The sequence below is a fragment of the Microtus pennsylvanicus genome, chromosome 2, assembly GCF_037038515.1.
Source record: "Microtus pennsylvanicus isolate mMicPen1 chromosome 2, mMicPen1.hap1, whole genome shotgun sequence".
NCBI lineage: Eukaryota > Metazoa > Chordata > Mammalia > Rodentia > Cricetidae > Microtus > Microtus pennsylvanicus.
In genome coordinates this window covers 30,172,492-30,196,934 of record NC_134580.1, presented here as the reverse complement: position 1 = coordinate 30,196,934, position 24,443 = coordinate 30,172,492, and the positions used below count along the sequence as shown (strand labels likewise).

At 46.6% G+C, this 24,443-nt stretch overlaps 1 protein-coding gene and 1 pseudogene across 1 annotated transcript; one reads left to right on the top strand and one right to left on the bottom strand.

Moving 5' to 3' along the window:
- The first annotated feature begins 36 nt into the window (after nucleotides 1-36).
- LOC142844142 (ribonucleoprotein PTB-binding 1 pseudogene) lies at nucleotides 37-12,106 on the top strand (annotated as a pseudogene).
- A 4,238-nt stretch (nucleotides 12,107-16,344) lies between these two features.
- On the bottom strand, nucleotides 16,345-24,086 carry LOC142843394 (sperm motility kinase 2B-like). Its single transcript, XM_075960694.1, has 11 exons — nucleotides 22,584-24,086; nucleotides 22,077-22,253; nucleotides 21,352-21,564; nucleotides 20,925-21,237; nucleotides 19,677-20,644; nucleotides 19,395-19,455; nucleotides 18,762-18,953; nucleotides 17,955-18,065; nucleotides 17,478-17,633; nucleotides 17,325-17,390; nucleotides 16,345-16,496 (listed from the first exon to the last, which is right to left on the bottom strand). Exons 1-2 carry the CDS (start codon nucleotides 24,077-24,079, stop codon nucleotides 22,217-22,219), a joined length of 1,533 nt encoding a protein of 510 aa, XP_075816809.1. The 5' UTR covers nucleotides 24,080-24,086; the 3' UTR covers nucleotides 16,345-16,496; nucleotides 17,325-17,390; nucleotides 17,478-17,633; nucleotides 17,955-18,065; nucleotides 18,762-18,953; nucleotides 19,395-19,455; nucleotides 19,677-20,644; nucleotides 20,925-21,237; nucleotides 21,352-21,564; nucleotides 22,077-22,216.
- Nucleotides 24,087-24,443: the final 357 nt, after the last annotated feature.

Below are 24,443 nucleotides of genomic sequence, written 5' to 3'. Positions count from 1 at the left end.
ACAGTTTAAATCACACCAATGAGAATGTTTATCACTATGAATTCCTACATTCCAAAGAGAAAAAGAGTCACAGATATTTCAGGCAACCTAACCAGCTACGTAGTGCTCAGGAAGGGAAGGAAGTACCTTCCAAAGCAGTGGACAGCAGAACATAACACAGGTCAGGTTGGCCGGATTCACCCAGAAACTGAGAGAAGAAAACAAAGGGTCGCAGAAGCTACGAGCCACTGATTGGGAAGGAGAATCATCCTCTTACTTGAGCTGAACACTCATTGAGAGACAAGATACTAATAAAATCATATGCATGAGAAGTTGAGGAGACAACAGACACCCTGAAAACAGAGAGTGTCTAGGTGGGGAGATGGCTCAGGAGGTCAGAAGGTTTACTATTCTGGCAGAGGACCTGTGTTTGGTTCTCAGGACCCAGGCCAAGCGGATCAAGTGACTCCAGTTTAGGAGATCCTACACTTCTGCCCTCTGAGGGCATCTAAACACATGCGTGGACGATCTCAAGGGCAAACACAGACACACACACACACACATATACACACACACACACATATGTATACACACAAACACACACTTGAGGTCACCTAAATGTACACTCACATGTACTATATATAATTTTAAAGAGTGATATAAGTCTCTTTGATTAATTTTCTTTCTATGACCTGGAAAGACATAAGACGGCAACAGATCCCCTAGGTGCGGCACTTCAAGAAGTTATGTTGTCATGGGATTGCTGTGAGGCAGACCTGGTCTTCTGCGAGAAGAGTCCATGTTCCTAACTACTGGGCTGTTTCTCCAGGCTAACCCATCTCCCAAAGAAATCTGTTTTTGAAAACCCTGAGAGTCCTTCTCATGGACTGGAAAATGTGGATGGAATTGAGAAACTTCTTGATATAAATTCAAGTAAGAAGACATGATGAAGAACAAGATTGAAATATTTATGAGGAAGGAAACTGCATAGGAAAGCCCAGGAGCAGGCAAACCTACTGATGAATCCTCCCAATCTCTTGAAAACAAATGTCAGTGTTCCTCAATACTCCATAAAATAGAAAGGTCCTTAGTAGTTCCAAACTCATTCATGCCCAAACCAGGAAAACACAATGAAGAATAATAGAGGCTATTTCCATGATGAACATAGATGTAAAGTCCTTAATAATACTACTTAATACTTTTCACCAAATTCACATAAGTCAGGCCATACTTCACGGTTAAAATATGCTCCCAAGGATCCTTGCAGGAATAGCTCTACGCATTTAGCCTGACAACACAACACTGAAACAGAATTAAGGGCAAGAGTGCCACAGTCATACAGAAGGACGGCCACAGAGAAGGATGAAACTGTGGTGCTCTCAAGAACATGGTTGTCACCAGAGAAGATCGCTCTACATGGGAAAAGCCAGTCCTTCAAATGTGTCACTTTTCTTCTCTCATATGTGGAACTTGGGAGCAGGAGGAGGTCCTCAACATAAGAGGAGGCTCCTAGGAATGTGGAGGAGGTCGTGTGAGAAGAAAGCATAGCAGCGTGGGTTAATCACATGATCAAGTGCTCAGAATGCATTAGAGATGTTCCTGCGATTGCCAGGACTAAATTGTTCCTATGATATGGTACGCCATAACAAGGAAAGGCTTGAAATGAGAAAAGAGAAAGGAACCAAAGAACACATAACAAAAGTAAATGAAGAAGTAAAACTAAAGAAAGAGGTTCTGGAGAGATGAGTTAGTGTTTAACAGCACCTCCTGCTTTTTCAGAGACCCCTGGTTCGAGGCCCAACACACATGGTGCTCACAATCAATTGTTATTCGAGTTCTAGCTAATCTGTCTTCTTCTTGTGACCTCCGCAGGTGCGAGGCTCTTGGTACACACAAAGAAAGAAAACAATATACTCATACACATAAAATAATAATATGAAAAGTTATGCCCCAAGATGCACAACTTAAATATAAAAACTACCGGGCTGCGGTGGCACATGCCCTTAATCCCAACACTCAGAAGGCAAAGCAGGTAATCTTTTAGCTTGAGGCCAGCCATATCTACAGACTGAGTTCCAGGAAGGCCATACACAGAGTTATTCTGTTACACAGAGAATTTCTGTCTTGAATTCTCCTCCCATACACTCACACAATAACCAGAGTAAAAAAAAAAACATGAAAAAGTAAGCTCATAAATCAAGCCAGAAAATGAATAAATACACAGACAACAAAAAAACAACAACAACAACAATCAAAGGCAACAAAGCTGGAGGGAAACTTACTATGTTGGAGTCCAGCAGCTCTTGAAAGTCCAAATAGTCTCTTTCACCAGCACAGAGCTCCAACCACTTTCCACCTCACGAACCCGCTTGCACTGTAAGGAGAGGAGGCAACCTCAGCCAGTGATGTGATGGCACAGGCGCTGGCATTGTGAGGTCATAGCAAGAAAAGGACAAATGGTGGCTTTTCACAGCTCACGGGTTTTCTTCCCCTTCTGTCACCAAGTACAGAACGACTGAGTGAAAAAATAAGAACATGAAGGGACTTGAGAGGGGTGGGCAGGAAGCAATGAGATCAGGAGAATGTGGCTTTTCCCATCTCTCCTCTCGAAGAGGCCGCTTCTGCCTTGCTCCATTCTCCCTACTACTCCTCTTCCCTTTTCTGTTTCTGTCTCTCTCTGCCTCTCTGCTCCTCTCCTCTTTCCCCTTCCCTCCATATCCACTAAATAAATATCCAACCTCACTCTGCAAGGCGTACCTATCCATCTGTCTCAACAAACTGAAATGAAGGGAAGAAAAGAAAAGACAAACAAAGAAACTCAGGGAGTGGAGTGGGCAACAAGTTGACAAGAATTAGCCAAGGAAGAACAAACCAGCCAGCAATATAGGAAGAGAGGGATGCACAGGATTGTGTAGGGAGGCACTTAGCTATTCGGGGTCTTTTTAGTTTGGGATGAGTGAAAAGATGCTTTTCTTGCTGGGTCTCTGTCCAAATAGGAAAGTAGATTCGTTGCTTCTTGGCTTCTCTGAGCTAGCAGGTTAGCATCCCAACATCTGACTCCCAAGGTTTTTTTTTTTTTGCATATGTTTTTCGAGACAGGGTTTTTCCGTAGCTTTTGGTTCTTGTCCTAGAACTAGCTGTTGTAGACCAGGCTGCCTGAAACTCACAGAGATCCACCTACCTCTGCCTCCCAAGTGCTGGGATTAAAGAGTGCGCCACCACCGCCCGGCTCTGACTCCCAAGACTTTATTGGTAAATAGAAGAAAAGGGCTTAGTTAAAACTTACATTTGGTGATTGTGGCCAAGCTGGTAACAGCGGGACCAGAAATCCCGCTAGGCCTCAGCCTATGTGGTGAGGTGTTGATTGTCAGGCCCTGGGGAGAAGATAGTAATTAAAATCAGGTAGATTCAGGTTAGGCCATTAAACTGACAGAAAAACATGAAAAGTCTCATAAAGGTGAGCACTTGGCTTTTTTTTTATTGGTTTGTCAGGACAGGTTCTCTGTTTAACAATCATGGCTGTCCCTGAACTAGCTCTGTAGACCAGGCTGGCCTCAAAGTCACAGAGGTTCAGCTGCCTCTGCCTACCGATTGCTGGGATTAAAGGCATGCACCGCTGTGGCCCGGCACATGGCAATTATTAAAGCTAGGAAAGTTGAGGCAGGAGGACCAGCAGTTCAGGTCATCTTTGGCTACACAGTGCTCTTGAGGCCAGCCTGTAGTACAGGAGACACTCTCTCACCAAACAAAAAAGCAAAAGCAAACAGAAGGGAAACGAATGCATTTGTCTTGTACATGATTGAGGATCCCAGTGCTTCAAAAGTAACCTTGGCTGTGAGACACAGGGCACGGACTGATAGAGATATGAATAATTTGCATTTTTGTGGATTTTAAGGTCAATTTTGTTATATGTATATGTATTTCTAATCTTGATTAAGGTATTGTGATTGTGTAGTTCATTTAAAAATGTAATGTATATATGTTGTTAATGGATAATCATCAATAATAGTCAAATTTGTAGTCATGTTAGTTAGATTTCCTAGATATATAGAGATACATTTCAATTAGATAGACATTCTTCATATCTTTCAAAGAGTGCAGAATATGGCATTTGATGTTTTAATAACTTAGGGCTTTTCATGACAATGAGACACATCTGCTCCTGGCAGCACCAATCTACTTCAAGAGGAAGATGGGCATCGAAGAGACTCCTCATGGAGTTTGATAGCCATTTCGGCAAGAAACTGCTCTTGCCTGGACTGTTGCATAAACTGGACTGGCCACAAAGAACCCGCAGAAAGAGGACTGCTGAACTTGCCTAAAGGTGATATGATCTTTCAGGGTTCCTGATTCATGAAAGAGTCTGTGAGACATTCTGCAGGACACAACAGATTGTGACTAAACTGCCTTTGAAATTTCCTGCTTCATGGAAATGGCTCTGAATACTATGGGCCTGTAGGCCGAAGATGGATGCCCCAATGGTACAGAGGAACTTTGGGTGACTGTCCAGGCAGCGAGATGTCTCTGTGATTTCTAGAGTTTTGTAAGTTGTTTACTTCTCATTTACTTAGGTAATATTATATCCTTCTGGAGTCTTTGATGGAGTTGAAGAATAGATAGATAGTTATAGTTTTCCTCAGTTATGATAAAGGATAAAATAGATATCGTAACTGTAATTCTTGCTTGATAACAGTTTTGTTATATGTAATCTTACTATGTTAAAGTGAAAGCCTTTCTTTTTTGTTTAAACAGAAAAAGCGGAAATGATGGGGGAGAGTCTTCTGTTTTGTGTTAATTTCATTGGTTAAATAAAGAGACTGCCTTGGCCCTTTAATAGAACAGGATATTACGTAGGCGGAGTAAACAGAACAGAATGCTGGGAGCTAGAAGCTGAGTCAAGTAGTCACCATGATTCTCCCACTCCAGACAGACGCAGGTTAAGATCTTTCCTGGTAAGGCACTTTTGGTGTTACACAGATTATTAGAAATGGGTTAGATCAATATGTAAGAGCTAGCCAATAAGAGGCTGGAACTAATGGGCCAGTCAGTGTTTAAAAGAATACAGTTTCTGTGTAATTATTTCAGGCACAGCTAGCCGGGAGGCAGGAAGCGGCCCGCCGCTCCTCATCACAAAGGACACAAGTGTGTCATGAGTGTGACATCAACACCTGAGGTGGGAGGGTGGCACTCAGCCTTTTTGTGTTCTTGAAGCTATGCTGCCTTCACCTTACCTAAGTAATCAACAGATTTACCCTTTAAATGGACCTCACAGGACACACGCAGAACCAGCTATGGGGCATAAGCCAAAGAAACTGGATGGAAGTTTACGAAAGTTCAAGCAGGACGTTCCTTCTCTGTCAATAGAACGTTCACACCCCTAGGGCATCGTATGTACAAACATTACACACTTAGTTACTGGCTAGCAGCTCTCTGTGAGGTCCAGGCCAGCCTGGTCTACAAACCAAGTTCCATAACAGCCAGAACCACACTGAGAGGATCCCTGTCTGGAAAAATAAAGAAAAGATGAGATGAAAGAGTTTTCCTCTAGCCCAGGCTTGTGATAATCAAATAAAGGCAGTCCTTGTCAACAAAATGTCCCCCTGTTTTTTCCAAAAGGACAGGTATTTGGGGTGGGTCTCTGGAGTGCTGGGCAGAACATCCCAGCACTAGGTAGTTTTGTTCTAGACCGTGTTCCTTGAGGTCTCTGGCCAGCAGAACTGATCCTTTGCTTCCAAATGATTATTGCCCCCACACCGTGCCTGATAACACATGAGCTTTAGTACTGCAATCACCCTGCCCCCTGATAGAAAATGAAAACGTCCCACATAAGGCCAGTTTCAGGCACACAGAAGGATAGAAGATGGTGGAGGGACCTGGTGTGCTATGTCCCACCAAGGGAAGTTCCTCTCTTCCTCAAAGAACAGGTTCTTTCAGACTTTCACTTTTTCTGTTCTTGAATCCCCTGTTCCATCATTAGCATCACAAATGGGATCTAGCTCTTACCTCTGGCCCTCTCCAGCCCTGACTTTGAACTGCCAGAAAGATTCTAAGATAACCAATTTGGAGGAGGTTTTCTGCTAGAGCACAGGCAGACATCCATCTGTGCCCTTCCTTAGGACACCATCCAGTGTGCCTGTCAGTCCTCTGGACAGGAGTCCACATGACTTGGCCTGGACTCGAAAGTACCTGACTGAGTTATTAAGTGAGAACACCAAGGGACTTGAAAAGGGTGGGCAGGAGGCAGTGAGATCAGGGAAATGTGGTCAAAGCTTTCCATGTGCGTGTAGATCAATGTCGCTGTGAGAATACTCATGTTGTAGAGTCAATGTAAACAGATGTTTTAAAATGGTGAACGAAGGAATGAGCCCAGAGAAAATATTAAAACTAAAGGTTAAAATAGAGTAAACATCTAATTGATGCAGATAATAAAAATTGCCCCAAATTATACCCCAGACCGAGGAAGAAAGAAAGGAAGATATGGTTATTTTCAATCCTGGAAACACAAACCTCTAAACCCCAAATCTGTGACCTTTGAAGGAAACTCACTGTGTTCAGATTCAACAGCTCATGAATATCCACCAAGTGGGACCAGCTCACTTCTATCTAAATCACTCTTTCAACTGAAAATCAGCCTCTCAACTGTAAGGAGAGGAGGCAGCCTCAGCCAGAGCAGTTAAGAAACAGGGTTCTGTCATTGTGAGGTCAGAGCAAGAAATGGACCAATGATGGCTTAGCTTAGATCACTGGTTTTCTTCACATTCTGTCCCTAAGTACAGGAAGGCTGCCCTGGTCAGTTGGCACGTAGGGGCCTGGGGAGGCTGGTTACACCCAGTTAGCATTCACTATATCTCCCTTTTTTTTGATCGTTTCTGTTCTTTCATTCTTTTGTTCTTTTGGGGACCTGACACCCAGCTCCCAATTAAATTATACACAGTAGCTTCTTCTTACTTACAATGCCTAGCCTTAGCTTGGCTTGTTCCTTTCCAGTTTTTCTTATCTTTGAATTATTTTGTCCACCTTTCCCTCTGGCTCTGGGCTTTTTAGTTTTTTGTTTTTTTTTTAAAGCACTCTGTGTATCTTTCTTTGATTATTACTCAGTGTCTGGATAACTGGATAGCTTACCCTAGCATCCTGCTCTCCTTGTTCTCTTGCTCTTTCTCTGTTCCTTCCTCTACGATTTCTCCTTCCATTTATACTCTCTGTGTGACTGACCAACCTATCCTTTCTCCTGCCTTACGTTTGGCCACTAAAATCTTCATTAGCCCACCAGGTGTTTTAGACAGGCAAAGCATCACAGCTTCACAGAGTTAAACAAGTGCAACCTAAACAGAAGTCACACACCTTAAATTAATATTCTACAACACCGCCTGTCCTACCGTTTACTTCTGGGTTTATTTACCAGGTTTTCCCCAACTTTGAAACATGGCCACATGCTAGAGATCAGAGTTCAAACACAGGATCCTTCTTGGGTATTACACATCCAAACCCTAATAGAAACCACTTTAATAATCACAGTAGGTGGAATCGTGTGAATTATAACAGGCTCTGGATGTTGTCCTTCAACGGGTATGGACACTGTATACTTGTTTTCTCTTCCTGTGAAGAAACATCATGACCAAAAACAACTGGAGGAAGGAAGCTTTACTTCCCTTTCACTTTCCTATCAGAAGCTACCATGAGTGGAAGTCAGGGCAGGAAGTCAAGACCAGAACCTCGAGGCAGGAACCAAAGCAGGTACCATGGAGTAAAGCCACTTACTGACTTGCTCTCCTTTCCTCTCTAAGACAGCTTATTTTATAGATACACCCATTACCTCCAACCCAGGGACATCAGACACTGATTGAAATTCCCCATAGACTTACCTATTAGATAGTTAAGTTCCTTCTTCCTCAGATTACTCCAGCGTGTGTCAAGTTGACATTTCCACCTGGCACACACTGACACCCATCTATTAGTGGATGGGGAGCATGGTCCACTTCTCACAGACCCTAACATACTGTCATGACTTTTGGCTCATGGAACCCATCACATCCATCCTCAAAGCAATCAATTCCTTTTGTAGTAGACTCAGATTGATCAGAGTAACATGGTAGCCTCTGACTGACTGTGGGATGCTGTGGCAATGCTTTGTTTCCCAGGACACTCCAGGGCAAGTGACTAACTTCTACGGGGCTGAGAAGAATAGACTGTGTCACATTTTCTCCATAAACTCCTCATTCAATTTCCCACCAGACAGAAAACTAGGACCGCAGCAGGCAGTGGGTTGCTATGTTCAAAGTGATCAGAGGAAAAAAATCCATCAGTGGTCCCAGAATTCACACCCCTGAAAGGGGAGGCACATGTGGTTTCTTCAATGAAACCTGATGTTCTGGGCCAATATTTTAGGGAAAGTAGAGGGGGAAATCCTCCCAAAATAAACCAAATAACCACCAAAATAGTTGAGAATGCAAATGAAAAATTTAGAGCAGACCTCGGAGCTAGGGCAACTCCCAAGTAACTTTTCTGGGTGTTTTTAGACTCCTTTAGCTCTCATGGCTACTTTGATGATTTAAATTCTGTTTTGTGTCTCTGTCTATGTGGATTCTAAACCCTGGTACAGTTGGTGCTGTCTTAGTTCCAGGTCTTTATGATCTCATGCCTCAGAAATACCATCCATTGCCACCTGCATTAAGCCATCTGCTACTGCTAAGGCTCTCATTGTTGTCACCGTCTGACCTCCAGTCCCTCACTGCCACACCCCACCTTCTCCAAATGTCTCCACTGCCTGTTTGTCCTGCAGTCGAACCCAAGACCAAACCACAAGATCAGCTATCCACTCCCAGCTCTACTTTTTTCAATCATTTATCGTTTTTAGTGAGATATAATTTTCTCCCTTCCCCTCCCATCATCCCCCTCCCCTCTACCCTCTCCTATGACCCCCATGCTCACAGTTTACTCAGGAGTTGTCTTTTCCTACTTGCCATGTCCATTAGATCCCTGTGTGTCACTCTTAGGGTCCTTTTTGTTGTCCAGGTTCTCTGGTTTGTGAATGATTGGCTTGGTTTTCTTTGCTTTATGTCCACTCATGAGGGAGTGCTTATGATATTTGTCTTTCTGGGTCTGGGTTACCTCCTTCAATATGATGCTTTCTACATCCATCCATTTGCCTGCAAATTTCAAGATGTCATTATTTTTTTCTGCTGTGTAGTACTCCATTGTGTAAATGTCCCACATTTTCCTTATCCATTCATCAGTCAAGGGGCATTTAGGTTTTTTCCAGGTTCTGACTATGACAAATAATACTGTTATGAACATAGTTGAGCACATGCCCTTGTGGTATGATTGATCATCCTTTGGAGATATATATATCCAAAAGTGGTATTGCTTGGTCTTGAGGAAGGTTGTTTCCTAATTTTTGGAGAAATCGCCATACTGATGCCCAAAGTGGCTGTATCAGCTTTCATTCCTACCAGCAATGCAGGAGTGTACCATTTACCCCACCATATATCCTCTGCAGAAAATGCTGTCATTGGTGTTTTGATCTTGGCCATTCTGACAGGTGTAAGATATTAGCTCAGAGTTATTTTCATTTGCATTTCTCGGAAGGCTAAGGATGGTGAGCATTTCCTTAAGTGTCTTGCAGCCATTTTAGATTCATCTGTTGAGATTTCTCTGTTTAGGTCTGCATCACATTTTTTACTGGAATATTTGTTCATTTGATGACCAATTTCTTGAGTTCTCTGTATATTTTGGAGAACAGCCCTCTGTCTGATGTGTGTGTGTGTGTGTGGGGGGGGTTGGTGAAGATCGTTTCCAAATCTGTAGCTTGCCATTTTGTCTTGTTGACCATGCATGTTCTCTGCTTTACAGAAGCTTCTCAGTTTCAGGAGGTCCCGTTTATTAACTGTTGCTCTCGATGTTTGTGCTACTGAGGTTCTATTTAGGAAGTGGTCTCCTGTGTCAATCTGTTCAAGTGTATTTCCCACTTTCTCTTCCATGAGGTTCAGTGTGGTTGGTGTCATGTTGAGATCTTTGATCCTTCTGGATTTGAGCTTTGTGCATGGCGATAGTATGGACCTATTTCATTCCTCGACATATTGATATTCAGTTATGCCAGCACCACTTGTTGAATATGCTTTCTTTTTTCCATTTTATATTTTTACTTCTTTGTCAAATATCAGGTGTTTGTAGGTGTGTGGATTGATATCCATTCTTTGATTCAGTTCCATTGGTCCTCCTGTGTGTTCTTATGCCAATACCAGGCGGTTTCAGTATTGTAGCTCTGTAGTAGAGTTTGAGTCAGGGATTGTGAGGCCTTCAGAAGTTCCTTTATTGTACAGGATTCTTTTGGTTATCCTGGACTTTTTGCTTTTCCATATGAGGTTGAGTGTTGTTCTTTTGAGGTCTGTGAAGAATTTTGCTGGGATTTTGATAGACATGGCTTTGAATCTGTAGATTGGTTTTGGTAAGATTGCCATTTTTACTACGTAAATTTAGCCTACCCAAGAGCATGGGACATCTTTCCATCTTCTAGTGTCTTCTTTAAATTCTTTCTTCAAAGATTTAAAGTTCTTGACTCACTGGCTGCTGCTCAACCTGGAGGCGGAGGCCAAAGAGGAAACTTTGTGGACCGCCTATCGATGAGCACCTGAACAGGAGCTGCTGTCCTTGGAACCAGAAGAGATCCGGAAGCACCTGAAACTTACTGAGTGCCAGTTCCGTAACCGCTGCCATGATACTGACCCGGGGTCTTCCGGGAGACTTGACCAACCAGGAAGTAGGCTATTGTGATCTTCTGAGCGACTATGAACTCAAGGACAGTTGGTGGACAAATACAAAGGGACAGCTTTCGTGACCCTGCTGGAAGGGGAGCAGGGTGAAGCTGCCATCAAGGCTTCCACCAGAGCCGGCTTCGAGAGCCGGAGCTGTCAGTTCAGCTGCAGCCTACAGATGCTCTGTTGTGTGTGGCCCAGCTGCCACCCAGCGTGACACAGGCAGTGTGAGGAGCTGATGTGGCCCTTTGGCAGCCTGGAGCGCTGCTTCGTAGTGTACAGAGAGCGCACAGGCCACTCTAAGGGCTATGGCTTTGCAGAGTACATGATGAACGGCTCGGCTGCCAGGGCAAGGCTGATTTACAGAGCAAACCACTGGGGCCCCCAAACACTGTATGTGTATTGCACAGATGCTGGGCCGCTGTCTCCTGCCTTGTTGCACTCCCGGTGCCTCTGTGTGGACCATCTGCCACCTGGCTTCAATGACGTGGATGCCCTGCACCAGGCACTGTCCGCGGTCGATATACCCACCTTCTTTCACCTGCCATGTGGCCAGGGTGGGCAGCTGAGGGGCTTTGCAGTACTGGAGTATGAGACAGCAGAGATGGCAGAGGCTGCAGAACCAGAGGGCAGGTAGCCTGGCCCTGGGTGGCAGTCACCTTCGTGTGTCCTTCTGTGCTCCAGGTCCTCCTGGCCGCAGCATGCTGACAGCACTCATTGCTGCCCAGGCCACAGCTCCCAATCGAGGCAAGGGACTCCCGCCTGAGCCAAACGTCCTGCAGCTGTTGGACAATCTGGGCCCATCTACCTCCCTCCAACTGCTGCTCAATCCTCTGCTGCATGAAGTGCCAGTGGCCAGCAGGGCCTTTTGGGTGTGCCCACTCCATGCTACGGCTCAGCGGACCTACCCTGTCCACTGCCCTGCTCCAGTTAGCCCTGCAGACACAGAGTCTGAAGAAACCTGAGATCCTGGGAGACTCTCCTCTGGGTACCTCCAGGCAGGTGCCCAACCTGTCAATTCCCTCCTTGGGAGGTGTCTTCAGATGGTGATGCTGGCTCTGGGACTGAAACCTGCTGAGGGAAGCCACAATCCCTTACTACCACCACTGCTGGGCCCTTCTGGGGAGACCGGGAGCCCATGAGTCTGCATTCCCCAGCATTCCAGCTCACTCCACACCCAACCCTTGTGGGGCTCTGAGGCCCCAGTCTTTGTTAGAGGCCTCCTGAAGGACAATGTGCCCCTGCCAACCACCCCTGGGTTGTCACTGTTGGAGGAGCCCCCAAAGGACTACCGCATCTCCTTGAACCCGTACCTGAATCTACATAGCCTGCTTTCATCCAGCAACCTGGAAGGCAAGGAGACCTGTGGCTGGTGAGCATTGTTTAATTTCCATGTGTTTGTGGGCTCTGGAATTAGCATTGCTGTTGAATTCTAATTTTAAGCCATGGAGATCTGATAAGATGCATGGGGTGTTTCAAATTTTTTGTATCTGTTGAGGTTTGCTTTGTTACCCAGTATGTGCTCAATTTTTGAGAAGGTTCCATGAGGTGCTGAGAAGAAGGTATTTTCTTTTCTGTTTGGATGCAATGTTCTATGGATGTCTGTTGAGTCCATTTGAGTTATCACATCTGCTAGAGCCACTGTCAGCTCTAGATCTGCTCTGGAAGGTGACCTTTGACTCTTGTCAGTGCTTTGACCCTGCTTATCTCTCAGGGGTGATGTGAACAGCCTTCTGGGATGGATGGCTGGGACCAAGCCTGCTTTGGTCTCAAAGTAGAGTGGCCTCACAGCAAAACCTGCCTTCAGTCAGGACCAGAAGGGGTTAATCTTAACAAGCCCTGGCTGGAATCTTCTAGGGTGGTTGCACCACTGTAGAGAATTAGATCCTCAGGAAATACTGGTCTTTGTTGTGATAGTCAATGGGAGGCTCCCCCAAGGGACTGAAATGGCTGAGAGGTCTAGTCACATTTTGGGTCTTTCCTAGTTAGGTTTCCACTGCTGTGATAAACGCCATGACTGATACCAACTCGGGGAGACTGGGGTTTGTTCTTTACTACACTTCACCATCCATCAATGAGGAAAGCTGAGGTTCAAAGCTGGAGGCAGGAACTGAAGCAGAGACCATGGATGAGGCTGCTTACTGGCTTTGTCTCTCTGCCTTTCTACCTTCCTTGTACAACAAAACCACCTGTCCCAGGATCACATTATCCACCACAATGAGACCAGGCTCCCCTGCATGAGTTGCCAATTAAAAACATACCCTGTAGTCATGTCTGCAGGCCAATCTGGTGAAGGCAACTCTTTGAGGTTCTGTCTTCCCAGGTGTGTCTACTTAATAACTGAGGCCAATACTGCAAGGTTTTATTTATTTTTGAGAGATGATTTCTTGAAACCCAAATTGACCTCAAATTCAATATTTAACTGAGGATGACCTTGAGCTTCTGATCTTCCTGTCTCTGCCTCTCAGGTGTTAGAGTTACAGGCATGTGCCACCGAGGCTGGCTAAGAAATTTTTATTCCTCTTCCCAGATCCATATTATTCCATAATGTAGTGGATCCCATGGTGCATTTAACTGTCCTTACTTTAAACCTTTTCTTTTATTTACGTATCTATTTATTTTTGCAGTAGGGACATCATATGTGCAGGACCTTGGGAAGAACTCAAGTATAGACATGTGCCACCACCCCAGCTTGTGTGTGTGTGTGTATGTATGTAACATGTGTGGTCATGTGTGTGTACATGTACTCAACTAGTGCGTGATGTCTTTACCTCCTTCTCCCTTTTCTTCCCTCAATCAATTATTGATTTTGTTTTTTGTCATTGCTTTGACAGGGTCTTTCTGTAGTCCTGAAACTCCATATATACACTGATCTTGAACCCACAAAGATCTCTTGCTTCTGAGTTCTGGGATTAAAGGCATGTGCTGCCATATTCAAATAATCCTTGTTGTTTTGTTTTGTGGAGCCAGGATCTTACTATACAGTCCAGGCAGGCATGGAACTTGGCATGTAACTCGGGCTGGCTTTGCATTTATAATCCTTCTGTCTGTCTCCCAGCTGGTGAGATTAACGCATAGGGCATCACATGGGTTCTAGGTCCACTTGCTTATTACTCATATAACCCAGGCTAGCCTCCAACTGGGAAATGTTGAGCCAAGGTTGGCCTGAGAGTTCTGATCCTTCTCCTTCAACTTAGAAGAATCAGAAGTTCAAGGTCTAAGTAGAGTAAGGATCATGTCTAAGTGCTGGGATTAAAGCTATGTGTTGCCATGCCCAGCTTGGTACTTTTTCCTTTTATCATCATTTCATTATGTGCTTATTTATGAGTGAATATTCATGGCATGGAGCATATGTGGAAGCCAGAGGACAACCCAAGGGAGTCTGTTCTCACCCCCCACAATGGAGGTCTAGAGGACTGAACTCATCAGGCTTGGTAGCAAGCGCCTTCCCCCACTGAGCTCTTCAAAGTTTCTATATAAAGCCGGATGTGGTAGCACATGGGTGCAATCCTACCACTCAAGAGACAGTGTGTCACTATCTTGTATGGTCTAAATTTGGGGCTTTTTTATTTTATTTTATCTATCTATGTGTTTTTGCTTTTTCAAGACATGGTATCTAAGTAGTGATGGAAGCAGTTAGGACTCACTCTGTAGACCAGGCTGGCCTTGAACTCACAGAAATCTGCCTGCCTCTGCCTACCTCCCAAGTCCTTGTGCAACCACCGCCGAGTTATACAATCCAGTTTTAAAACACTTTCTTATTGAGAAGCAACTTCAGACTTTGCAAAGGTTGGAAAGAGGGGCGTGGGAGAAGCCTCGGTCAGTAAAATGCCTGCTGTGTAAGCATGAAGACTGGAGTTCAGATTCCTTCCATCATGTAAAAGCTGGGGACAGTTGGGACAGGCAGATCCCTGAAGCTCCTCCCCAGCAGCCTAGCCAGTCAATGAGCTCCAGGTTCAGTGAGAGTCCTTGTGTCAAATGTAAGCTGTGGAGAGAAGAAGAAGACACCCAAAAGATTCCTTCACTCTCATACACGCATGACCACCCGTGCACACAAACATACACACAAGCTAGGCTGCTGCCACATGTCTGAACTCAAAATACTGAGGAAATGGACACAAGAAAATCAAAACCAGCCTCATTCCATAGTGAGATCAAGGCCAGCCTTGACAACATGAAATTCCAAAAAACAAACAAACAAAAAAACCAAAAACACCTGAAAGGCAGAAAACGAAGCACTGTATATTTGGGTGTTGGTGGCACATGCCTTTAATCCCAGCACTCAGGAAGCGGAAGACCAGCCGGGTCTACAAGAACTAGTTCTAGGACTGCCACCAAAGCTACACAGAAACCTTCTCTCAACATACCAAGATGAAGATGAAGAAGAAGAAGAAGAAGGAGGAGGAGGAGGAGGAGGAGGAGGAGGAGGAGACAAAGACGATGAAGAAGAAGAAGAAGCTCTGTATGTACATTTACATTTCCCTAAACATTTACATTTCTAATCACTTATTTTGTATTCCCTGAAACATTCAAACATACGTTATAGACATGGTTCTCCTTGACAGGAATATTGTCTGCAGAGCAGTTTATCAGCCCAATGGCCACAAAGACCGCTCTTACCCTGTAGTTTCTGCTCTGCTGGGGCTCAAACCCAGGGCTGTGGGCATGCAACACAAGCATTCTGCTGTGGAATTCCACCTCCGGCTTTTGTTTTGGGACGGGCTCTTAGGCTGCCATTGAATTTGTGATCCTCCTGCTTGGGCTCCACAGAGCTGGGATTATAGGTATTTATAACTGGCTAGTGCTTTCCTGTTGCTCTGAGAGTCCAAGGGATCATCAGGAAAGGCATGAAAAGGTCTTTCTTCGTAGACCTCCTCTCCAAATCACAGAGATCCACCTGCCTCTGCCTCTCGAGTGCTGGGATTAAAGACATGCATCACCCCTACCCGGCTCTTTCTTTTATGTGGAGACAGAAAAATCTCATAAATCCTAGACTTGTTGAGCTTGCTAATTAGCCAAGGATAACGTCCAATAAATCTCTCTCCCTCCACTACTCCAGTACAAGGACTAGAGCGCACACCATCTCACTTGGCAAAAATTTCTCTCTTTTCAATTTACAGGCAGTAACAGCCATCTTTATTTATTTATTTATTTATTTATTTATTTATTTTGGAGACTATGTAGACCTCGCACTCAAGAGAGCTATCTGACACTGCCTCCTGAATGCTGGGAATAAATGGATGCACCCCTATGTCCAGCCTTCCTTTCGGATTTTTTTTTTGAGACTTAATTTTGTAGCAAAAGGTGACTTGGAACTAAAGATTACCCTGGGGCCTGTGGATTAGCTCAGTGGGCATGGTAGTTTGAAAGCGAAATGTCTTCTATAAATTCATGAATGTAAGTGCTCGGTCTCCAATTGGTGGTGAGGTTTCGGGAGATTATGGAACTTGTGGCACAGGAGCCTCTTAGGGGAAGTATGTCACTGTGGGTGGGCTTAGAGAACTTAAAGCCTTGCCCTCTTTACTTACAGATAACTCTCCCTCTCTGCTTCCTGTGTGTTAGAGATGTGATTTCTCAGACAACAGGCCCTGTATCCAAACAACCAAAAGCTAGATCATTTAACAATGTCATTTTATTTCCAACATAGAAACATATATTGCCATGATTGGGGAAGAAGCAGGGGTTAGCTCCAGTAGAATCGATCAAGGTGGCCTTCTTTTCTCCCTAGTGCAGGGTCTTGGCTTCTGAGAGGCGTCTAGTCCCGTGCTGCAGAGAGGTGAGACATCCAGGTGACCCACAGTGCTAACAAAGCTGGGATCAGCTTGTCAGCCCACCAACTCAATTCTACCCAGCAGTAATAAGATACCCAGCGCTTGGCTTGCTGGGCTCTGCAAACCATCTAGCATCCAGAGAGGACCACCCAGTGTTCTCAGCAGCAGCGTCCTGTCTCGTTCTCCTAGGTCTGGCCAGCAGGATGCTCCTGCAGAGGAGGTCAGATCTTCTACCTGCTTCTTCAACTAACTTTGTACTGCTTCCTCTTTTCCCTTTACCTTATTTGTTTTTTTTATAGACCGACTTCTGTGGGTAGCCCAGGATTCCTGGGACAGCAAGTTCTGCAGTTGTAGATCAAGCTGACGTCAGGGAGATCTGCCTGCCTCTGCCTCCCAACTGCTGGGACTAAAGGTCCACAGCGCCCCAGGCTGACCTTGTGTTTCCTTACACTATTTTGACTTAAGTGTGTGCAGATGCACTCACACACTATATGCTTACACTGTGTACGTGTGCAGCGGTGTCCGTAGACACACACACTTGCAAGCTCAAGGTATGTGTGTGTAGCACAGGTGTTCGGTGTCAGATGTCACTTTCGAGTGCCAGGCACATTGTGTTTTAACACAGGCTTTCTCAAGGCCACTGACGTGGAAATGCATCTGCCTCAAAGGTGGCACACACCCACAATCCTGGCATTCAGGAGTCAGAAGCTGGCACATCTCTGTGAGTTCAAGGCCAGCCTGGTCTAGAGAGGAAGGGCCAAACAGAAAAACCCTGTCTCCAAAACAAAAAAATCACAACAACAGAACAAAAACGGAGATTCACCTGTCTCCATCTCCAGGTGCCGGGGTGGCCAGCTTCAGCAAGCCTGCCGGTCCTTTTCCTTGGATTCTGCACATGAACACATACCAAACAAGGTAACTAGACAGCGTACAGACAGACAGTCATTGTCAGGCTTCTTGTGCTTCTGAATCTCACCCAGGGAGTCGATTTCACACTCTTGCTTAGTGCCAATCGTTTCTCTTTATAGATAGCGGGGCCAGGAAGAAGCAGCAATGTAGTTTACGAAATTTCTTCAGGGACAACCCCTGGACAGAACATCTATGACAGCTATTTTGTTCTTTTATTAGGATACTGTAGAAATGGAATGAAGTAAAGAAGGATAGAATCACGTCAGATGGGTACAGAGCAGTGGAAGCTTCCCCCGACCCCACCTCTGAGCACACCCAGTCACCCCAATTTGTGGCAGGAATTGAAGCAGGGACCCCAGGAAACCAGGCTCACTAACACGGAACTGGTACAGAAGTGCCACAAGGGGGCAGCACAACATCAGAGTTTCTGATGTGTGGCAGGGCCAGCAGCCTTCCTGCCTTTCTCATTGGCACAGGTGGGGATCTCCATGTTCCCCAAACCTTCCTGTCAGTGCCTCCCACAGGGCCAGCAGGGAGTACTTACCCAACAGCTCCTCAGTGCTGTGCACAAGGATGAACTCAATTGGCTCAGGACAATTCCAGATGTGAGTCACAGGAAATAGCCCTGCACATCTGGATGCCAAATTTCTTCTCTCTGTCAGAAAGATCTTTTGATTCACAAGGAATACGTGGTTGGAATGGGCTGCTATGTCACTGTTTTCTCAGATTGGGGCATTAAGATTTGGGGGTAGGTGCTGTTGGTTTTTCAAAAAGAGTGGCATTCCTTCTAGACGGGCCTCCAACTTTCTGTGTTGGAAGAAGGCCTTGACTCTCTGATCCTCTTGTGTCTTCCCCCCAATACCGGGATTCACGGCATGCTCCACCTGGTTTCATTTTATGCTAAAGAAGCCAGGCCCAGAGCCAGTGTGTATGCTAGGCACAGTGAGCATTAGTCCTTTGTTCACTTTCTGTGTTTTAGACAGAGAGCCACCAAAGCCTAGCCTACTGTTCCTCATGGAGGCCAGGCTGGCCTTGAATTTATGGCTAGTCACTAGACTAAACCTCTAGAGTCCTGGGATTATAGGCATACACCTTCACCCTAGCTCTATCATCTAGTTTTAAGACAAATCCACAAACTCCCTAGAACTGTCTAAATGTGAGGGATAGGAGATTGCCCCAAGGGGTGAGGTGACTAAACCTTCAAGCAGTGGGGGTGAGGCTCCATCTTCCTAGTTTAATCAGCCTGAGGTCGGGACATGGGCTGGTTAGGGCTGGTGACTTCCATTTTGTTTCACGCAGGTGCATAGGGAGTTAGTTGCGGGCGACTCGAGGGCTTCTGGTCAGAACATACCTTCAACGCTGCCTGGATACACAGGGGAGAGTCTGGGGACTCTGAGATGATACATGACTGGGACAGCCTGCTCTTCCTCCCCCACAAAGAACACAGCTCACTAGCTTCAGAAGAAGAGTGGCGTCCAGCTACACCCCTTGTGTGTGCAACTTCTAAAGACTCTCAGTCAGAAAAACAGGTCATCTAGAAAGGCTAAAAGAGAGACAGAGAGAGGGAGAGAGAGAGAGAGAGAGACAGAGAGAGAGAGAGAGAGAGAGAGAGAGAGAGAGAGAGAGAGAGAGAGAGAGAAAGAGAGAAAGAGAGAAAGAGAGAAAGAGAGGGGAGAGAGAAATCAGGGTCAATGTGTAAGATCTTCAGTTCCATCAGGAGGTATTTCTCAGCTACAGAGAGAAATACCTAGTCTGAGGCTAGCCTGCCTGAGTTCTAGGTGTGACTCAGTTAGGGTAACTCTTCCTCACCAAGCAGAAACATGGGTTTGGTTTTCAGAACCAAAAAACCAGGCTTGGTGTGGAATTCCTGTAATCCCTACATTTGTACGCAGAGGCAGAAGGATTAAAATATGAAGGATATCCATCCCTACATAGATGATTTAAAAAGTAAAACTTCTAAAATACACTGAGACAAGTTACATACCTATACCACCTACACTCAGTTGGCTGAGGGCAGGAGGATCGACGGTCCTTGGCAGCCGGGACTACATACAGTAAACCGGAGTCCAAACAAGAGGAGAGAAAAAGAAAGGATTCTTCATTAGAAGGAACCAATAGATATGCCACTATGGGGTTTAAGAGTCATATGCTTTCGCAAAGAAAATAGACGACCATGAGTACAAGGTACCGACAGTCGGCAGTGAGGGGGAACAGACAAGGACAGGGTTGAAGAACTCTACAAAAGGCAAGTGAGTCTTCCTCCCACCTCTGTTGACGATGCCAGCAAGGTGGCTTCTCCAGCTTGAGGGCTGCCAGTAAGGACCCTGCATCACCACCTCTTGCCATCCAGTTTGCCCTTAACAGTCTTAGAGCCAGAGAGGGGCACATGCCACCCATTGCGGCTGAGGAAAGAAAGTGAGAAAGCAGAGGCTGGCTAGATCCTTTGCAAAGCGGGAGGCCGGGGCTAGACGCAGCTTTTCTAGGCTAGGGTGCTAAACACTGAGTTTGGTCTCAACTAACTTCTGTTGTGTGGGGCTTGGGTGAGGCCTAGAACTCCTGATCAGCATGCATCACCTCCCAGGTACTGAAAACAGACACGTGCCACCGTTCCTGGCTTGCTTGCTTCGTTTTTTAATATTTGCTTTTCAAAACAGGGCTTCTCTGTGTAGCCCTGGCTGTCCTGGAACTCACTCTGTAGACCAGGCTGGGAGGGAACTCGGAGATCCACACACCCTTGCCTCCCATGTGCTGCACCATCACGACCTGGCTTTACCCGGCTCCTGACTGTTTCTTGAGACAGACCCTCTGTGTGTAATGCTAGCTTGGTATTCCCTATCTCATGCTGGCCGCGAAGCCTACCATTTCCATGCCTCAGTCTCCTGAGTGCTGACATTAAATCTAATCCCCATCGTTAATGGCTAAGTAATGTTTAAGGCAGGCGAGCGAGGGACGAGGCTCAGATATGGAGTTTGTGCCTAGTATGAATGGGCCCTGGATTTCATCACCAGCATTGTATAATATTGGGCTCGGTAGCTGCCATTGGGAGGTAGAAGCAGAAAGATCCGAGTTTAACTGCTGCATAGGATGGTAAGATTCTCCAAAACAAAGCCAGGCAGTGGTGGCTGTGCTCGCCTTCAGTGCTAGCACTCGGGAGGCAGGTGATTTCAGGGCCAGCCTGGTCTAAAAGAGCTAGTTCCAGGACAGCAGGACAGACTCCAAAGCTACAGAGAAACCCTGTCATGAAAAAGAAACAAACAAACAAACAAATTAAAAATGATTCTCCAAAACAAAAGAACATGTGACACCCACTTGTAGTTCCAGACTCAAGAAACTGAGGCTAGACGATGCTGGGACTTAAGAAACCAGCCTGGGTTGGACAGAATGTGGCTGATTCCCCGAGTTATTAGAAATGCTGTCTACAGTTCTAGGTTCACAGTGTGGGGTGGGTTCATTTTCCAGAGTGTGTGTGTGGGGGGGGATACTCCCAGTGGGTGGGGTGAGAGTGACCACTCACCACTGTGGGGCAAAGTCTGGAGGGGCTCGGATAAGCCACACTTCTGTATCTTGAAACCGCAGCGCTCCAAGGAGAAACGAGGGGGATCCGAGTCTGGAGATATCGCCATAAAATTTGGGGGGGCAGGAGAACAGAGTGACACCAGAGGCCGGGGTATCCGCCATCACAACGACCTGCGCTGAATGCTGGGACACATTCTTGAATATAGAAGATACCCAGGATGGTTCTAATGAGGAAGACAGCTGGAGAGATGGACCACCACACCAGTCGCACAGTCTTCTCTGGGTCTCTTGCTGTCACAGTTTGGCAAGGTCTAGGCAGAAAAAACACGAGATGAGATTTTACCAATGTGACTGTGGCATGGATGAGGCAGCTTCCCGGAAGCACACCCCACCCACCTCCAAAAGAAGTGGAAAAGCCTGCTCACCTTTAAAAGGCTGGGAAAAACAGAAGCCTTCTTAAAGAATTTCACTGGCCAGTGCAGATTCAGGCAGACTCAGGCAAGTTGGAGGCAGGAGGCACAGCAGGATGCTGACCCCTCATTAGGTTTTCAGGTTTAACTCTGACACCTACCAGTCCCTCAGTGTGTGGCACATGGTGTTAAGTGCAGGAGCTAGTTGTCACTGATGAGAATGGTGGCCTTGAAGGAACAAGCAGGCAGAGGCAGGAGGTGAGTAGCTGGAAGGCAGAATTGGTGGAGAGGGGGACTCTGCTGCCCTGGGGTCACTCACTCCCCAGCTCAGATTTTCCCAAGCTTTGGGTCTGAGGACTCAAGCAATGGAACCTGCTGGAATTACTTGTGGGGATTCCTGCTAAAGGTTCTTGCGGGAGCCTACCCTCTAGAGGAGTCGGTCCTACAGGGCTGCTTGCAGGACACATTCTCAACCTGGCAACCCAACTTAGGCCAGGCTGACTAGGAATACTCTCCTTGGGGGAGAGAAGTCTCACCCTATGGAGAAGACCGTGTTGTCTGCCAAGAAATGGGGCAAAGGTCAGTCACTACCCAGAGCACCACTTCTGATGTTCCCGCAGGCATGGGGAGAGGGCAAGGCACTATTGTTCCACAAGACAGCCTAGGGCACCTTTGCACCTCAGTCCTCCACACTGAGCTAGACCCTGTGGGAAGCCTACCCTTCCTGCCTGGGATTTTACCTGGAGAGATAGATGTTCTCTGGAGTGGACAGCTCTTCCTCTGCAGGAGGGGCCTGTGGCCAGATGGTGTCCTGGGCATCTGGCATGGGTCCCCAGAGTGGCTGTCTGAATCTCATCCAGACCGATCCCCAACCCGTGGCTCAGAAGCCATGGAGCTGGGGCTCGACCTCTTCGGGGCTTCAGAGAGAAAGGCACAGGAAGGAGACTCTTAGTGACTTCAAAACACACAAGACTTAGTGCACTGCCCAGCAGCGCCCAAGTACCCAACATGTTCCTCCAAGGAATCTTTGCCTCCTTTGGCCTTGCCCCCACCTCTCCCTGCTTGGCTCAGCATCTCTGCTGTCCCCCTGTTGCTCAACAAGCCTGAGGTCACACTTCAGGGGACACCTGGTCTTTCTGAAGGGACAGATTGTTATGCTCACAGTGTGCCATAGTGGACACAGGCATCATTTATCACAAAGGACAGGAGGAAAAGTACAAATCAGATGAAGTGAGAAAGGTGCTCACCTGGTTCTGTGGGTGCCTCTAGGATCCCCTGACTGTGGAGCCTGGTTCTCACGGGAGGCATGGTTACTCTCTGCAGGAGGCAGGCAGCAACATAGGTGTCGGAAGCCATTGACAAGGGTTTTCTTGACCCTCTTCCAGCGGTGACGCCTCTGGTTTTGGGAGGAAGCTGGCCCGGCATCCTGGGGCTGACCATGGCTGATGGCCTCTTCCTGTCTGGTGGTCAGCAGTGTGTCCCCAAGGGAGGAGCCTTTGGGGGTTACACGCAGAGTCGTCCCCAGCGAGCTGCAGAGTTTCTCTGCATCATTTGCAGCCTCATTGTGGTCTGCCCCATGAGGGTGGTACAGAGAGCAGGATGTCTGGGCCCTCGCCGTCAGGCTGCCACACAACCCGATCTTCGATGGAGAGAAACTCTTGCTGCTGTCCGGGCTGCTGCTAATGAGGGAATCAGCCACAGGACAGCGCAGGTGGGATAGGTGGGCAAGGCCTGGCTCCATGGGTGTTGTGGGTTTCACCTGGTGATGGCAGCAGTCTCCCCCGGGGGCCTGGTGATGCAGACTCAGGTATGTGGCCATCGCCTGATCAAATTTTTGGACTTCTAGACACTCAATTATTTCTTCACCTGCCATGGTGCCGACAATGCTAGGGCTCAGGGTGCCTGGGAGACTCTGGATGGATGCCCGTGCCTGGCTGTTCCTGATCATGGGGCGCGTCAGGATTTGACTGATGGTGGGCCTCCTGTTGGGGCCGATCATGAAGATTTCCACGATTACGTTGAAAATATCAAGTGGGACATGATGAGGAACGCTGAAGTTTGCAGCCAAAATTTGCTGCTTCAACCCCATAGAAGAGCTCGCTTGGAACGGAAGGTGCCTGGCCACCATGTAGTAGAGGAGCACGCCTAAGTTCCAAACATCGCTGGCATAGCCATCGTATGGCTCCACTCCGAAGAGTTCCGGGGCACAGTAGGCCAGAGTGCCGCAGAAAGTCTTTAGTTTTGTCCCAGGGACAACTCTGACTGCCAGGCCAAAATCACAGAGCTTGGCATTTCCAGAGGCGTCGATCAAGATGTTATTTGCCTTAATGTCCCTGTGGACGATACAGTTGTCGTGGCAGTACTTCACTGCCTGTACTACCTGTCCAAACAGCCTTCGAGCCTCGCACTCCTGTAAGCCTCCCGGTTTGCGAATCTGACGCAAGAGGTCCCCTTTGGAGGCGTAATCCATTATGAGATAAGTCATGTCCCGTGTCTGCACCTCCCGAAGGAACCTGATTATATGCGGATGAACGAGGGATCTCATTATATCAACCTCATTGTGGTTCGGGGCGCAGTCCCCATTCACATTTGCCAGAATCTTCACAGCCACGTAGCTGACAGTGGGCATGTGAAAGGCCAGTTTGATTGTGGCAAAAGTTCCTCGTCCCAGAGTTGTCAGCATTTGATAGATACTGCTAAATGTCTCCTTGTCACAGTAGAGGGTCTCTCTGACCTCCTCCATGGCCAGGTTCTCGCTGAAACACAACGGGAACTTTAAACAAACAGTTTAAATCACACCAATGAGAATGTTTATCACTATGAATTCCTACATTCCAAAGAGAAAAAGAGTCACAGATATTTCAGGCAACCTAACCAGCTACGTAGTGCTCAGGAAGGGAAGGAAGTACCTTCCAAAGCAGTGGACAGCAGAACATAACACAGGTCAGGTTGGCCGGATTCACCCAGAAACTGAGAGAAGAAAACAAAGGGTCGCAGAAGCTACGAGCCACTGATTGGGAAGAGGAATCATCCTCTTACTTGAGCTGAACACGCATTGAGAGACAAGATACTAATAAAATCATATGCATGAGAAGTTGAGGAGACAA